General features: G+C 34.9%; 1 protein-coding gene across 1 annotated transcript in view; it reads right to left on the reverse strand.

Annotated features, from left to right (window-relative positions):
• The window catches only part of CABCOCO1 (ciliary associated calcium binding coiled-coil 1), a 33,905-nt gene that overhangs the window by 4,902 nt on the left and 11,642 nt on the right, over positions 1–17,361 (reverse strand). The window contains exon 6 of the mRNA XM_072424134.1: positions 1,646–1,768. Coding sequence (XP_072280235.1) covers positions 1,646–1,768 — 123 coding nt within the window. The remainder of the gene's footprint in view (positions 1–1,645; positions 1,769–17,361) is intronic.

The raw sequence follows: 17,361 nt of genomic DNA on the forward strand, positions 1-17,361 counted from the left end.
CTTGTGCATTTCCACAGATTATTTTAAATCCAATTTTCTTTTTTCTGCCAGTATTTTCTACATTAACTTAAAAATATTTAAGGGTATTGACAGTAGAAGGATTTATGTCATGCCAGTCTTCAGAAAAACTGAATGATTCTGAATATTTGCAAAGGTGTATTAACCAAGTTATTACATTATTGTAACAAAAATAATAAAGTTAGACTTAAAAAAGGCTAGCCTTAAGGGTAGATTTTTTCTGTATTGGAGCATATTTGGACTTCAGAACAGGTGTACATCTAAAATAAGTAGCAGTTCTAACCTCAAGAGTAGATCTATTTTCAGCAGTTGATCTAGATGCAGTAGCTTTCCTAAATTTTACTTTTGGAAAGAACTATTACAAGAAACCATGCTTATATTGTTGGCCACATCATCAATGCGCGTACAAGCGTCACATTACATCTCCATGCAAGTTTTAGTCGTAGGCAAGTAAATGTAAGCCAAATCATAAATTCTGATTAGTGGGCTATATATTACAGCAAAAATAGGAGGGTGGATTTATCTAATATTTATTCACAAACTCCCCACAGTCTAAGGGCAATTTTGTGAGGAAGCCAATCAACCTACCTGCATGTTTTTGGGATATGGGAGGAAAAGACCTTATTTACTCTTGAAATAACGTCTGGGTTTTAGGGAAGACCTGCTATAATGAATTCACAGTAGATGGTGGTCAATGGGAGGAATGCATCTTACATGGCTGCCCAGCAGGAAGAATATCACTATTACAGAAAGATCATTGGTGTTAGATAAACTAAACTAAAAGTCACAAGTTACTCATTGCTACTAATCTCTAGAGCAGGGGGTCAGCAAACTCCCAGATACGGGGCCAGACACGGCCTAATGCCCCCTGGGCAATCCAGCCTAATGCCGGTTGCCAGGAGATCGGCCAGGGGGCGTTAGGAACTACCAGAGCTGCTGGAGCTTCGGTGCCACCCCTTTGCAGTGGCTCCCCTATTTACCGTGGCTGGCGATACTTCCGCCTGCGTGGTAAATAGAGAAAAATCTCCTCCACAATGCAAAGGGAGGAGAGGGATTTCACTTCAGGGGGCGTTCCCTGGTGGTAAGTGGAGCCATTAGGGTGGGCTGCCCTAGTGTGCTTCCGCCCACTCCATAAATGGCCTAGTGGCCATAAAACTTTGCCGACCCCTCCCCTAGAGGAACCCTAGGGTTCTAAGGAAACCTGGATGAGAAGCACTGATCTAGCGTGTCACAATGCTGCAGAGCAAAGTGGCTGGATAGCAAAGGAGAGGCCATAAGCAGGTTTTGAGAGGTCCATATCAGAGCTGACACCCTTTTAAGGGGAATGTCAAAAGTAAAACAATGGTCCCAAAAATAAGATGTAGGAAAAGGTTGCTAAAATATTATTTGAGAAGGGGTTCTCAAAGATATATCTTTAATGCTGTAGTATCAAGGTTAGGAGAAAGCATCTATAAGAAATAACCTAAAGTGAGTGTTTTAAGAATCTTACATTTTGAATGAACTTACCTTAAATAAGTAAAACAAATTGCCTTATATAGAGGTAAATTATAATACTATTTTCACAGCTGTAGGTAAATTAATATTTCTTTAACAAAAGTCAGTGTGCTATGTAAAAAAAATCACATACCATGGTATTTTCCTCTCCTGGCACAGGTGGAGCTAGAAATTGTCTATATATTTCATATGGTATTCCTTCCTCAAGTGGTGCTGGAAATGGTGTTTCTGCAGGCTTAGCAACTTCTACCACTACCTGTAGAAATACAAAAACACAAACATAGCAATGACAATTGTGCCATACTGATTTAACCAAAAGAGAGCCTATGTATGCTTTTATCACATGCTTCATATAATACATCTGTAAGCGTGAATATGTAGTCTAATTAGCTTCCTAATTCTGAAGCCTGTATGTACCAATGCAATTTGGCATAAGTGCCCTGAAAGCCCTAAATTATAGAAATTTCAAATATATAAATCTCAGCCTCTGCCAAAAATAATATTTTGCTTACCATTTTTGCCTACTGTGCCACCAAGAACCAAGCAGAGATGAGAGATGGTGGAGTACCCAGTTCAGCTATCGAATCCCTGGCTAATGTTTAGCACCCCCCAATATTCAAGACTTTGCCAATGCTGTGCACCTAGGGGGGCCTGTACCCTTGAGTCATAAGATCAGTTTGACCCCCTATATATATAAACTGATATTCTTCATATGCATTGTAATGTTTTCTTTATGAAAATTTATTTTCATATGAAAATGTATTTATAAAAAACTTTCATCATTTGTATATATGTAAAATTAGCTTTTCTTCTACAAAATGCTTTCAAGAATTGTAAGCACATTATCAGTCATTAAAATCAGATTGCATACATTATGTTACATTATAGCTTGTATAAATGTGCTCTGAATGTGGCAGTTGTATTGATCAGTCAGGCACGTCTTAATTTTGCTCTAAAGAAACTCTGGTATCTAAGGTATCTAAGGCGAAAGAAAAGAACATTTTGTCTTACAAGCATAAAAACACAGTATGGAGAAAACAAAGATTCAACTTGATTCTGTGATTTATTGCGTCTCTGTGGAGTTCCTTTGATCCTTGACTATGCCCTTTGTCCCTGTCTACAATGCAATATATACTTTATTAGCTGCAATGTTGGTCTTAGGAAAAATACACAGAAAGGCTGAAATTTCACTTAAAATTCTAGGTAGATATTTTAGTTCTGTTTGGAAACACTAAATGTTTTTTTAAACATATATTACATAATCTTTATAATCACAGTTGATACAGAGAAAGGCGTTAAAACTCTTATGAAGCATACTCCAATCTGCTTCATCAGGGTAAAGAAATGCGTTACTAATCCTCTAAGGCAATGGCACATTCTCTATATTAACATTCTCTGATATCAATACTTTTAAACAATCTACTGAGCTTGCTAAAATGATTTCCTGTAAAAAGTTTGCAGGGTCATTAGTAGTTCATTGACTGGTTTGACACTGATTGAGTTGCCCTTTAAATACACTTTATTTGCGCAGTTATCTATTGTTTTTTAATTTGTATTTTGAAAATGAAAATGCTGATGGTGCAGACTAAATTACAACAAAGAAATCAAACATCCATATTTTGCTGTATTTTACAGTACAGTAGGTAACTTTGCTGCCTTTTGACCAAGCCGCATAATAAATAATGTAAGAGCAAGACGAATGACTAGAAAAGATCAGAACAGGAAAATGGGCTGATTGATGACTGCATAATGAATGAATTGCACAGATGTGATGGCTGCAGGAAGAATTGACTTTGCATAAGTTACTAATATACTGTAAAGATTTTTTCCCTTGGCACAGTCTTATCAGAAATTAGCTTAGTGTAAATTGCCAGCACTGTTCATTATATGTACATATTGGAAAATTACTGCTACTTAAAAGCATGATAAAATGTATTCTAGATTATGTACACACCGCGGTGGGATTTTCCATCAATTGTAATGCTTAAGAAGGGAAGAATGGGGAAGTTTATATAAGATCATTATTTTGATTGTTATTGATAATAATAGCAAAGGGAAATAATAAAAAAAGAAAATTCCTTTTGTCAAAAGAAACTGAATTTTAAAAAGGAATATATTTCTAGGTAATACAAATCAGGCTTATTTAAAGCTGAACTCCAGGCAAGACATGGATGAAATACATATATAAGAGGGTTTTTTGACATTCTAACAGATTTTGTAGCTCAATCCATCCAGTTCTAAGATTTTCACGGCTGCCCTCTCTTTTGTAGACTAAGCTCTGCTATACAGGGCATTGACAGAGGCTGATGCTAGGTCAAAATCAAGCACTTACACAGCTTGCACCTAACAAATACATTTAATAAATAAATAAATATAAAGCTACAAAAATGTGTCCTTTAATATAACCACAAAATCAATTAAGTTTCATGGTTGAAGTTTCAGTAACAATTGTGAATGATTACTAAATATCGAAATGAACAGGATATGCCAAGGTTATGCCAGACATGATGATATGCAAGATATACTAACAAGTGTTCCTTAGAGGGTACGTCTCTAGTAAATTCCTTGTTGTCTTCCTTTAATTTCCAGTGTTGTACAGATTAGGAATAAAGAATAGGAGAATCTCCTTCCATTGTTATGTATATAGATACCAAGAAGTATGACAAAGGCATTTATATAATCAAGTTCTAGAGGAAACATTGAGCATGTTAATAAAGCTTTCCCAAGTTTCATAGATGCGTTGTGTTTTTGTATCCCAACGGAGGGAAGCCTCCATCCATTCTATTTTAAACAGTTGTAATTTCACCTAGAAAAGGCACATCATTCATGGGGAAGGGGAAAGCCAACAATGTAGAATTGCCCTTATGCCCACTGTGGACAATAATAGTGCTAGGCATTGTGCTCCACTAGAGAAGGAGATTCCATCCCTATCTGACATAGCCAGAATTGCCCATTCTGGAAGGAAAGGTAGGAAGTTTAATAGGTGAGTTTAGATAATGTGCCAGTTGCCACCAAAGATGTTTTTATCACTGGGCTTTTCCATAAATTATATTAAAAATTAGCTGATTGAGCACCACATTTGGGGGAAACATTGCTAAAGTTTTATTGCTGTTTATGTTTAAAAAAAAGGAAAATCCCTCCTATTATTGTCTTGGGGATGGAAGTCAGAACAGAAGGAGAAAACTTCCCTATTGGTCAATGAAACCTATAGGAACTTCCAACCCTTCCTGGCTACATTAAACACTAAAAAAGGCTGTCTGGCTCAACATAGAATATGTTCAAGCATAAGTGACTCATTATAATAAAATATGTTCTTCTGGAAAAAATGATACAATCAAACTGGTACACCTGGCTAGGTGATACCATTTTAGCCTCACTATTTCCTGCTAAATGTATATTTACTGTACCTGACACACACAGCAAACATTGAAGAGAGGAAATGAAAATCACTGTAAAGCTACCAGACTGGTTTGTCAGTACACATGACTTGCCAACATAAATGCATTTTACTTTTAAAAGTTTTATTACTTTATCTTATTTAAAATTAAAGTAAACAGGGCAAAGCTAAAACCTAATGGGACCAATAACAGTCAGCACAGGAAGAGCACATCAGCTCAAAAGGTTTCTGGTAGTATTAAAGGTATTAAATAGATATAACTTAAAAATTTATATCTGTAGCACAAAATGGTGCAAATGCTGCTTAAAATGCCTTCTGTACGAAAGAGCTTGTTTTAAAAAAAAATTTTATTTTACACATTTGCTTTAAATATATTCAGGGACCGTAGTATTTCATTTACCATTAAATATTTAATATATATAATGCATATTTAATGAATTAAGAACAAGATAACTTTAATTAAAATACATGCTGGTTCAGCTAGAGTATTTTACAAAATCTAAAATAAAAAACTATAAATGTAAATTATTTGCTATTTAATTCATCTTGTATGCCGGCACATAAGTCAAAAAGACTGAATAAGACCATGTGTGGGAAACTAAACGTGTATTAATTCATATTCATTAATGCTAGTTTAGAATTTAATGCTTTTTATTTGTTCTCACAATCTGTCTCTAGTACAGTTCATGTGCCAGCATGATTAAAACAGTATTTCACTGCAGGAAGTCTTATTTAAACAAAGAAAGTGCAGACAGGATCAGCATCATTTATATTCGCGTTGTTTGCTGCCAATGTACTGCAGTTTGGGAATAGCTTGGATAGCCAAATTAAATCAATCCTTTTTGTTACTTTTCCTGATTTTTTGGGTTACAGCTTTCAATTACTTTAGCTCAGGTCATCCATTACCAAAAAAAGGGCTGTAAAATATTTTTAGCATGAGCTGGATATACAGAGGAAATGTCTGTTTAATACAATAATTTATGAAATATAAATAAAACATGTATGCAAAGTATAGAACTATTATACTACGGAAGCTTCTAGTTGGCTGTTTACCAACAGAGTCAAGGACAAATGTTCAACCTTACTAGTAAGAAAAGTAATAAGTAAAAAAACATAATAACCATGGTTCACTCAACCATTACATCCCTGATAGTCAGGAAAAATTCTATGGTCTGATTAACACACTTCACTTGTATTTTGGTCTGCTAAACACACTACACTTGTTCTTTTGCCAAGATTTATCACTTGAAACAGAAAATGTTTGTTTTACAGCACCATGTTTGTGAAAGGTCAAAAAGACCAAAAGTCCAAAAGCAAATGTAGATTCTTAGTAGATGTAGATGTATATCATTAATAATAAGGTCTGGCTTGAAAATGGTTCATATCTTGAAATGGTGTGCTAGGAAGACAACCCAGAGTAAACTGATTTTATAAGGAAAATAGGAATTTCAATATAAAACATAACAAAATGAGGGGTCAGACCTGCCTCGGGATCAAGCGATCCGGCATAACTCCCGATGGCTACATTGCCAGCTGCTTGATCACTTGCACCAGAGTGATGGTTCTTAAAGACCCAGCATTAACAGATTTGACAGCACCAGCAGTGAGTGGTATTGTACCTCCTATTGTCACCCCCATTTATTCTCTATAAGGCTCGTGTGGGTAGAAGGTACTTGTAGCATCTCCCCGAGGTACTGATTCACTGGCACGAGGAAGCAGTAACTGCACTGCAACCACATTGCCAGTCTGAACGTAGCATCATTTCCCTACATTGTGAGTGACATCACAAGTCTTCAGACATTACCCATGCTGTTACTATTCCCAACAGGTAATTTGCTATTCATCCTTGCCAAGATGCTTCCTTCCACATCATTTACATTGTCTTTTCAACAGTTATGGCTATAGTATTCTTAAAAAAACACAGAATTTATGTTTGAATGATTTACTGTTTTGTTTTATCTTCCCCCCATTTGGTAAAATACAACAGTGCAACATCTGTTGGTCTATTTATCTTTCACTTCCATCTAAAAAGACCAGGTGTAGTTCTCTGATATCCTGCTTTCCTTCACAAATTTTTACAATTTAATTCAACAGGAGAAATGTGAATGTTTGATTTACATTTACTTCTTCAAATAAGCCACTCAAGAGAATTTGTTTTTATAGGCATTCATTACTACCTAACAACAAAGACCGATGCAGTAAACGACTAAGTGCTGCATAACTTTATGGACTTGCAAGCACATGTTTTTTTTTTTTTTTTGCTTCTTTGCCTGATCAAAGAGGGATCAGTAGTTCTCCAGTTTCATAAACAACGACTGTCATAATAATTCATAAGTCTACAACCTCATAAAGATAAAGGGCTCTTTACGAAATTGCCTAATGAATATGTCCCATTTTTCACAAGCAAATCAACCCTGTCATGCATCAAATTCATGAATTCCACCAATAGATCCTAATTTAGAAACTGCAATTACTATTCTGAGAACAAATTTCCCTATACAAAACGAGTAATGCTAAATGCAATTAATGTTCTGTTTTAGAGCATTAGTTATGGTTCTGCCTCTCAAAAGAAATGCTCTGTTCTTATGCATAACATAAAATGAACATGGGTACATCAAAAATTTTCATTTATTTCCCATTAATGAAGAATGTAATCACCCAGACACTTAAAGGAATGCATAGTGTTTTGCATATATTTAATAAATACTTTATTTATTTTGGTCAGAGATGGAAAAATGTCAGTAATTACATTATTTTCTGGGTTGGATATATAAAAATGTAATCTGAATATTTCAAGTAGTTTTCAAGGTACTGCCAAAGCAATAAACTTTTTTTTACGTTTTGCTGTTAACAACTTGTATTCCACAAGTATATCGGATTACACATATCCACAGTTGAATAGGTTAAAAGAAGGAGTTTCTCCCCATCCTTCCTGATAGCAGTAACAAAAATGTGAGGGATTCCTTTGATCTCCCTCTGCCTTAGCATATTTTTTGGGGGGTTCCATTGTAGCAGTGGCACCACTGTATGTTCTGTCTGCAGGAGAATTTTGCAAGATGTGAGCTAGTTCTAGGCTTAACAAAAGCCAAATATAGGCTACAACATTTGTATCATGGAAGCACCCTTTAGTAAAAGTGTATAAACAAAAAATTTCTGCACAATTTTCAAACAAAATTCAGAAAAAAATTAAAAATTGCAAAAATCTTTGCAATATCATTTTTAAAGAGCAAGCCAAGTACAGCCATAGAATATTGCTTTGGGAAAGGGCAAAAATCCAAAGCAGCCATGTTTGCTTAATACACATGCAAGTTCTTTATCTTGCTTTAAAGTACTGCATAATATCTTTGTTTCCCACAGTGCAGGTTGATGAGTCAGCTGACTGAAGAAAACAATTCAGTCCATAAATGGCTAATTCTGCATTCATATAGTGTTTGAAATATGTGAAATGTGGGGTTTTGACTTGAATTTTCCATACAACCAGCCCCACAGTGGTATTTACAACTTGGCCAATCTGGCTGCAAGATGTTCCTTGGGTTATCCAAGCTACGACGTGACCATGGCCTATACCCTCAAACTTCTCACCCCTTTCCAATCAATAGATGTCTCAATAGATGGATCGCGGTGGTACCTTCTGACATCACATATGGAAAGTAAAAAAAATTCAACACCATCACCATTATGAATATAATATATTGGGCCTGATTTAATAAAGCTCTCCAAGGCTGGAGAGAATACACTTTCATCAGTGAAGCTAGGTGATCAAGCAAACCTGGAATGGATTTCTTCAATGTTATTTGCTAATTGATAGCAAATGCTTTGAATCCTGGACCAGATCCATCCCAGGTTTGTTGGATCACCCAGCTTCACTGCTGGAAGTGTATTCTCTCCCGCCTTGGAGAGCTTTACTAAATCAGGGCCATTATCTCAACGGTTAAGAAGGGAAGTATAGTGATTACAAACTACTTGCTTTTTGTAGATAGTATTTTTGTATATTTATTACCAAGTTATGTAAAACCATTAATCTACAGCCAGGCTATGGACATTTGAGTAAATATATACTCGAGTAGAAACCAAACATGTTTTTACTTTAAAATGTCATTAAAAAATATTTGTGTATATTTGTTCATATTATTCCCATGTAAAGTATATGTGCATGCCATTTATATGACATTAAACTATAGCTCTACTTTAACAATAAGCAATAAGGCAGGATTTCTATTACAAAATGGACAGGCGATGATACCGGCATATGCTGGGTATCCTGGCATCTTCCAGGGTAGCTGGGACTAAATGAGCTCCCATACACATGCGCAGGAGTTATGGGAGTCATCTTGGCCAGGCCAATCAGGAGAGCTAAAGATGGGGAACCAGAAAGGAAAATAGTGTGGCGACCGTGCCGATGGTTGTGCTCAGGCAGGTAAGGTTATTTTACTGCAGAAGGAACATGCCCCCATTTTTTATATATAGGAGTCAGTCAGGGTCATTTTATATATAAGAGTCAGTAACCAATCATAACCAACTCAAAAATACAAAATTCTTTCACCTGTAATCAGCCCATGTGATTTAAATGTTTTCCCCTTTTAAATAAATGTTTTAAAAATAACATGCCATGGATGTATTTATTCACATTCTTTTTTTGTCATTTCTGTGATGGAGGCATTTTGTGCCCTATGTTTAGTTTACCTATTTACCTGTAAAAGTACATTTACATTTGGTTTGTATTTGAGTATATACTGTGTTCATATTAAAACAAGAAGGTTTAAAGAACATACTCAATGATTGTGCAGCTGCAACCACAGTGAAGCAAGCCATCCTCAAAGTTTTAACCAGAAGCACTGAATATTTTCAAGTCAGCTGTTCACACTAATATTTAGTTTTTTTAAGCTTAAAAAAAACCTTTTTATTGATGCTTCATACAGAATACAGGACCTGTTTGCCACACTAGCTGCCTCCATAGACTTTAATTGGACCGACATGACCCTTTCATATCAGTCATCTGCTCCTGGCAGACTAAATGCTTTATATATCTGTGTCTTGTCCTTAGTCAGACAGTTCACATTCATTACCTCTGTATGCTTTTGCATGTTCTTTGAGATGTGGTCTCCGTACATCTGGTAGTCTCATGACCCATTTAATCTGTATTCAACTAACCCGGTCCAACACTATGTCTAGCCTGCTAAACACAATCCCTTCTCAATTTCTATTTTTATGCTTTCGTATGCATTCTAGTAGTTATTGATAGTTGTTTACTACAGCTAAAGTCATAATCCATTTTAATATATATCACTACTATTACATGTTCTTTTTTATTATAAAAAAATGTAAGAATGTTCATTGCATCCAAGGCATGACTTTGGTTTATTCTAGACCCCATATTCTTAACGCCTACTAAAGTCTGTAATATTACTGGTAAATTTTACTTCCGTGATGATGGCAACTGCCCATCTCTATGAAATCCAGCACAAGCTCAGTAATGTTGCTGAGCCCAGTGGAAGGGACTTTGTGAGAGCCAGAACAGAAAGAGTCATCACCCGAGCAGACTGCAGATTGGAATCTGGCATTGCAACGATGTCAGGAAAGTAGCATAAAGTAAGCATGAACTACCTGACAGCAAAAATATTAATAAATAAAAATAAAGCAGAACTCCTCCATGCAAGTTTATCTGAGGACCTGAGCACTATCGATTAACTGTTTATAAGGAGAGCTTTCATACAGGATAAGGCTTGATCTTTGAGTTAAGTGGATTCATAACCTAAACTGGTTTTAGTCATTCTGACATCATAGCTGGCACCACTCTTGCATGACAGTGCCAAAGATCAGGTTTAGACATATCTGTTATCTTGACTACTAAAGAAAATATAATTAAAGTTATTTCTGCATATAAAAATTCTGTTTTGGTTTGAAAGATGTTTTATATTTGAACTTAGAATATACATATATTCAGTAATCAGTTGAACTCTGGCAACCTGTGCTTGAATCTTCCAGCTGCAACTTCATGCCAGGCTGAAGGTATGCAATCAAAAGCTATTTGAGGGTAGACCAAAAGAAATAAAATATTTTCAACTCAAAGACTAAGATTAAAAATAAACATAATTCTTTATATATTTTGGACCTTCTTCAAAATCTGTCCTGTTTGTTGTGCTTAAATTATTCCACCTAAACAAAAACATATTAATCCTCATGAATGTCCTCATATGTCAGCTTTATGTTGCCAGAAGTTGGGAGATATCTACAGGAAATGAATGTGGAGGTCTAACTACTAGTGCCACCTGGTGTATGGTGAAGTGTAGTACTCCTAAAGAAAATTACAATTTATGTAATACAGGTAAAAATAAATGTTATCAAGAGTTTGTACAGTGAAATAAATACCAATATCTACATCTAATGGAGGACCCATCCAACATGCAGGAGCTTCTTCCACTGATCAACAATTAGATTCACTTTTCCAAATCCACACCAAAAGTGTTGTATTGGTATATGTACGAAAAATTAGATATATTTTTATTATTTAACCTAAAATCTACAAATGTTCTTGACCCCTATTTTATTTTTATTATAACTCTTAAACCTAAAGTAAGTAAAGGATAAATCTAACCCTCTCCGATAATTATCAACCCCTATTTCCTAAATGACTAATAATATACAAAAATTTAAACCCAGCTTTACTTACCTACAACCCACATCACACTACAGCCCTAAACTTCTCTTTTCCTTTGCTTACTTTTGCCATTCACCTTTTTTGGATGCCTAACTAATGTCAGCGTGACACAGCTAATTTCTATTTTCTATATAGCAGTGAGGTCATTTCTTGAATGGAGAAGACCAGCAGTGATGACTATAATGGATCATTAGGAATCAGATGACATGGGCGCGGATGACATCAGTCTCCTGTACACAAAAAAAGTGCTGTGAAGGGACCTGGACGGGCAGCATGGTGACTCAGAGGTTAGCACTCTGCCTTTGCAGCACTAGGTCGCAGGTTCGAATCTCAGACAGGACACTGTCTGCATAGAATTTACAGGTTCTCCCTGTGTTTGTGTTAGTTCCCCCCAGGGTACTCCGGTTTACTCCCAAAAACCATGCAGTTAGGTTAATTGGCTTCTCCCCTCATATTGACCTTAGACTGTGTTAATGACATATGACTAGGGTAGGGACATTAGTATGCTAGACACAGCTAGTGACATGACTATGGAATTGTGCAGCATACTATGTCGGTGCTATATAAATACTGGATTTTAATAGATAATGCGGGTTAGGTAAGAAAGGGATTGGAAGGAGGTGTGGGCAGATTTTCCCAGGGATAGGCAACTCTGGCCACATCTGAAAATGTATGGTTTTTCCATTACATTTTGTACAACTAAAAATGGTCACATGGTCAGAACAAATATAATTTTTCCCTGTAGCTGCTCATAGTTAAAAAAAACAAACAAAAAAAAACATTGAATAATAGTCTAACCTTCCCTAATCTATACAAAATGTTTTAAAAGAGCCTCAAAAAACGAAACATTTTTAACTTTTAAAATGGCATGCCTGAAGAAATGGACTAAGTGTTTCCATAGGCAAAATATGTTCAATTTGCTAAACTAAACCATGACCTACATTTTTACTTTTCTATTCCTGTCAATATCCTTTACAAACTTCAAAAAACATGGAATACCAGGTCTATGGTAACATTTCATAAACAACAGTAGATCACTGTTGACAGGGTGACAAACACATAACTGGATGGATTATTTTCTACAATTGTACCGGCAAACAATGTCTGAAGTAGGGATTTCACCACTGGATTTCTAGAAACGTATGACAATCTAATAAGCGTTTCAAACCCCAGCTCAGACTGATAATATATTGTGCTGAAAGCTAAAACCTGTTTATTTCATAGATAACTGTATATTACCGGAAGATCACTGCCCACTATATTCAGTAAAATATATCTGTATTTTATGTCCAAGAGTTTATCAAAATAAAAGATAATCTATAGTCTTGTTAGGAACATGTCTTGTCACTGAGCAGATCTGCCTAGTGGAAGACATATTTTTGGTTTTGAGTTCAACGAGATTTAAAAATTTAAGTCACATGGCTAAAAAAAATATTTTTTAATCCAATGTGTAAATCAGAACTAAATCCTTATTTTTGGGCACCTTTGCCTTCTGTTTAGATCGGCAGCTGTACATGGGATCAGATATGAATCAAGCCATTTGAAGGCTTGGTAGTTTGCTTGAAATAGGCACACAACTTTTGGGCACAGCTATCACGTTTAAAAAAAACATTATTTGGTTTAAAGTTTGTGTTGAACTCAGTTTGTCTTCGGAACATGTGTGGCATGGGTCACTACTTGACTATGGGTTTCAAGTGGAAGATCAGCACTGACTGAAAAGCACTGAAAGCACAGACATATATATGGAGATATATGGGGAAGTTCCCAGCAGTCAATAGTCATCAAACTACCCATTTGGATATATTTTTTTTTTGTTTTGTGGTACTAATCTACACCTCTTGACCTTATCTAATATATAATAAATACAGAACTGCATTTATAACTATTTGTACCCATTTCATTTAATAGTTATTTTTGTTTGTCTTTGTAAGTTTTGCTGTCATTTTAGTGAAAATTATCCTGCTGGGTTTCAGTACATTATCCTTTTTTTTTATTTGTGTCCTCCAATTTAATCATTTAGGAATTCCTGTTCTAATCCGTACTGAAATGATGACCACTGGATATTGATTGGAGTCTATGGGGAACACAATTTTCTTCCTTTATAGCTTTTATCTGACTCACACTAAATTAGTTTCATGGGAATGTTATTTTCTATTTTTTTTTTATTCAAAGAACAAAAATCAAATATTCCAGCTATTACACAGGGTAGCTATTTTTTTTAAATACAATAGAATTAGTAATTTAAATTATTTTAATTGCAGTTTATCCATCTAATTTTCATCATAGAATTCATATTACCATAAAGATTTTAATCTGTTTGTATAGTAGCCCAGAGTTTGTAAATTAAATAATCAGTTTATTTTCAGTGTAAAATCCCTGAGAGCAGCTAGAGTATATTTTTTTCCTCATTGAAGCAGAACATCAATAAATCCTCTTCTCTAAGTGGATAGGTGCCCAATGCATTTCACAGCTTGCCTAAATGTTTCCAAAGCAGCAAGCCAAGGTAATAAAGTGCTAGCAGCCAAATACAGGCCGGTAGAATTGTTGCCATGTTTACAAATAGAATCGAGTCTCAGGTAACAATGTTCATTTGCCGGTATGACACACATAATAAACCTTGCATAGTAATTATCAGTATAGTCATAGCACATTGTATCATTTCTTTAATGATACATGATACCCTGTTTTTTAATAAAAATTTTACCTCTGTAGAATAAAACTAGAACAAGAAAGTTTGCTAATAATAATAATATCAAAAGCTTTAAAACAGGTTGTACGTACATACATATTTGAATGTATTTGTAAGCCACCTTTCTTTAAGGAGAAACTCTACTTTACCGTTAGGGCCTATTCACACCGCTTTGGTATGTCAGAATGAAAATGTTCATGGTTTCCCAACGCCTGTGTTGTTACCCTCTATCTTCTAATGAAGACTACAAATGGCAGTTTCTTAAAACACATTTGGCACACATGGTCCACTTTTGTCACTACTAAGAAACATGCCTGAGAAATGTCATGCAAGTATTGCTGGAGCACAAGTGGGTGGTAAATGGCTGCAAAAAGGGGCAACACTGAGATGTAACCTGAGACTGCTGGAAAGGTTGGAGGAATTTTCCCATTTGCAGCACATGGAGTAACTGATTTCTCATCTTCTTGATCGGCATGCTGCATATATGGAAACCTGGGGCCTGATTTATAAAAGGTCTCCAAAGTTGGAGAGGAACACTTTTATCAGTAAAGCTGGGCGATCCAGCAAACCTGGAATGAATTTCTAAAAAGACATTTGCTATTTGTTAGCATTTTTTTTCAATCCTGGACAAGGATCCATTTCAGGTTTTCTGGATCACCTAGGATCACTGATGAAAGTGTATACTCTCCAGCCTTGGAAAGCTTTCATATATCAGGCTCCTGGTTTATGTATTTAATTCTTTTTTTCACCTAGCCCCATTATGGGCTACTGATTTTGTGAATGGCTTCTTTCCTCCTGTCTTTTCCCTACAGTCCCCTTTCGTTTTCATTTTTCTTCTTTCTTTCCTACTTTTCACCATACTGTTTGGGTTCTTGTTTTTGATATTTTACTTCTTACTTTATTATATTTTACTTGACACTAACCTTTTGTGAATATTTGGTTATGGTTGAGAATAATTTGTTTTATTTTATTGCATATGTTAACTGGTATATGATATACATGTTATGTTAGAATTCTTTTCTGTCTATTCCTTTGTTTCTACTTTATTGAAAAAATCTCTATTAAATTCTTAGATTTCTTGGATTTTCAGTAAAAATAAATATTAGTAAACTTTTATGATCCATAGTGCTCTAGTAAGCTAAATTTTAGATAGTTTGAGTTGATGTCTATTGAACTCGGCACGTCTAAACTATACCTATTCTAATGTTCACCCATCTGTGCTACTGCCATTTTTTAGTTTTCAAAAGCTATATGGTAAACATGGTCCCATGTGTCCCACATGGTATTACTGATATTAGGGTGATACCTAAAGTGGTTATGAGGAAACCTAATATTATTACTTTGGAAAAGAATACCAGACATAACTGTAACCTATTAAACCATTATACTTACCTCCTGCTGTCCTTTTCACAGATGATTCCTGGAGCTCTGCTTTAAATAAATGAATTTGTGCTCGGCCAAGCATTCTCCTTTAATATTTCTTTTTATATCTTTTTGTTCATAATGGACACAAAAAAGAGCATACAAAAATGCCAAGATATAATAGATAATAAACACTCCTAGTAAAGATAATGATTTTAGTTCTGATGTCTACAGCATTGTTTAACATTTGAGTTACACTTTAAACATGTTTCAAATGACTAAAGTATAGAATGTCATGTGCTGCTCTTCAATGACATTGGTGAAATTATCAACAGCAAAAATGTGGAAGAGTGAATGGAAAGGTCGATGTGGAATGTTCACCTAACACAAAAAATCATTACACGACAAAAGCAGAAGAAATACTATTAAGTACTAAGGATAAAAAAGGAACACATTATTGAATGCTTAATAAAGATAGATGTGTTCAAATTATTTCAGCTGTATATAACTCCCCAGAGAGCATTAAAGTAATTGACTGAATTCATTTCTAAACCAATAAAGAAGAAATCTCTTGAATAAGACAGATACAAAAGATTAAAGAAGGCCAAATATTGTACCTTCTGTAAATTAATAAGAAAGGTACTTTAACCAATTAAAATCTACAGTTATTACAATTCCTGTCATGTTATAGAGAGATTTAGGTAGCAAAATTTCTCCACAATTTTAAAAAGAGATGATTTTTTTAAAGGAACAAAACGAGATAAAATGTATTAACAGCCAAAGTGCTTCTTGTTATCGAAAGGATTGGTAAAAAACTAGCGAAAAACAATCTAGCCCACAGCAACTGCTTTGGCTTCAGTGTTCATTTTAAACCAGCTTAGTACATGAAAGCCAACTACTATGGTCAAACATCAACACTGCTTTAAGATTTTTCAATACATTCTATGTAATTTAAGATATATATATTACAGAGGTAAACAAGACCCTACAATGCTAACTTAATTTTCTTGACTTCCAGTGTTTTAATTCTGGTCTCAGTTACTTATAGTGACGGAGGAACAAAGGAAATGCTCAGATTCTTGCAAATTTTCGGTTTGACCAGCAAACTAAGAATACAGATATCATAATACAGATACAGCAAAACACACCAATACTCATTTATTGTGGGTTTTCTGGAGATCTTAGGGATGGTCAAGTGATTTTTGGAAAATTGAATTTGCCACACAAATTGTATTCTTGGCAGTAGAGATTTGTTTTAGGCTAAACATTTGCCAAATGTGCAAAACAAAACAAAAAGTCCTAAAATGTATGAATATTATCTGAATTACTGTGCTTAATGCATAACCCAAGTGAAAAAAATGTAAAGTATAAAGCATAGAGTTGTTCTGTAAATAAAATTTTACATAATTGTTCCCAATTATAAAGTTCCTAACTTTTAGTAACCAGGTAAAGCGATCCGAACTATTATGATAGACCAAAAATATTAACACTCTCCCATAGTTTACAGGACATATTTACACTCAGATGTCTCTGTGGATTAAAAAATTGTTTGCACCGATGTGATCCATTCAATTTTCCAGAAATTAAATTGTGATACATTGACATCAACTGACAATTTAGAAGACCATACTTTGAAACAAGGGACACCTCTTTTACATGAGGATAAAAAGACTTTGTAATATAACTCTAATACATGTACAGCTCATGTTCTTGTGCTGAGTCCACCCTTAACAATCCACGTTA

Source organism: Pyxicephalus adspersus, chromosome 10 (assembly GCF_032062135.1).
Source record: "Pyxicephalus adspersus chromosome 10, UCB_Pads_2.0, whole genome shotgun sequence".
In the NCBI taxonomy this organism is placed as follows: Eukaryota; Metazoa; Chordata; class Amphibia; order Anura; family Pyxicephalidae; genus Pyxicephalus; species Pyxicephalus adspersus.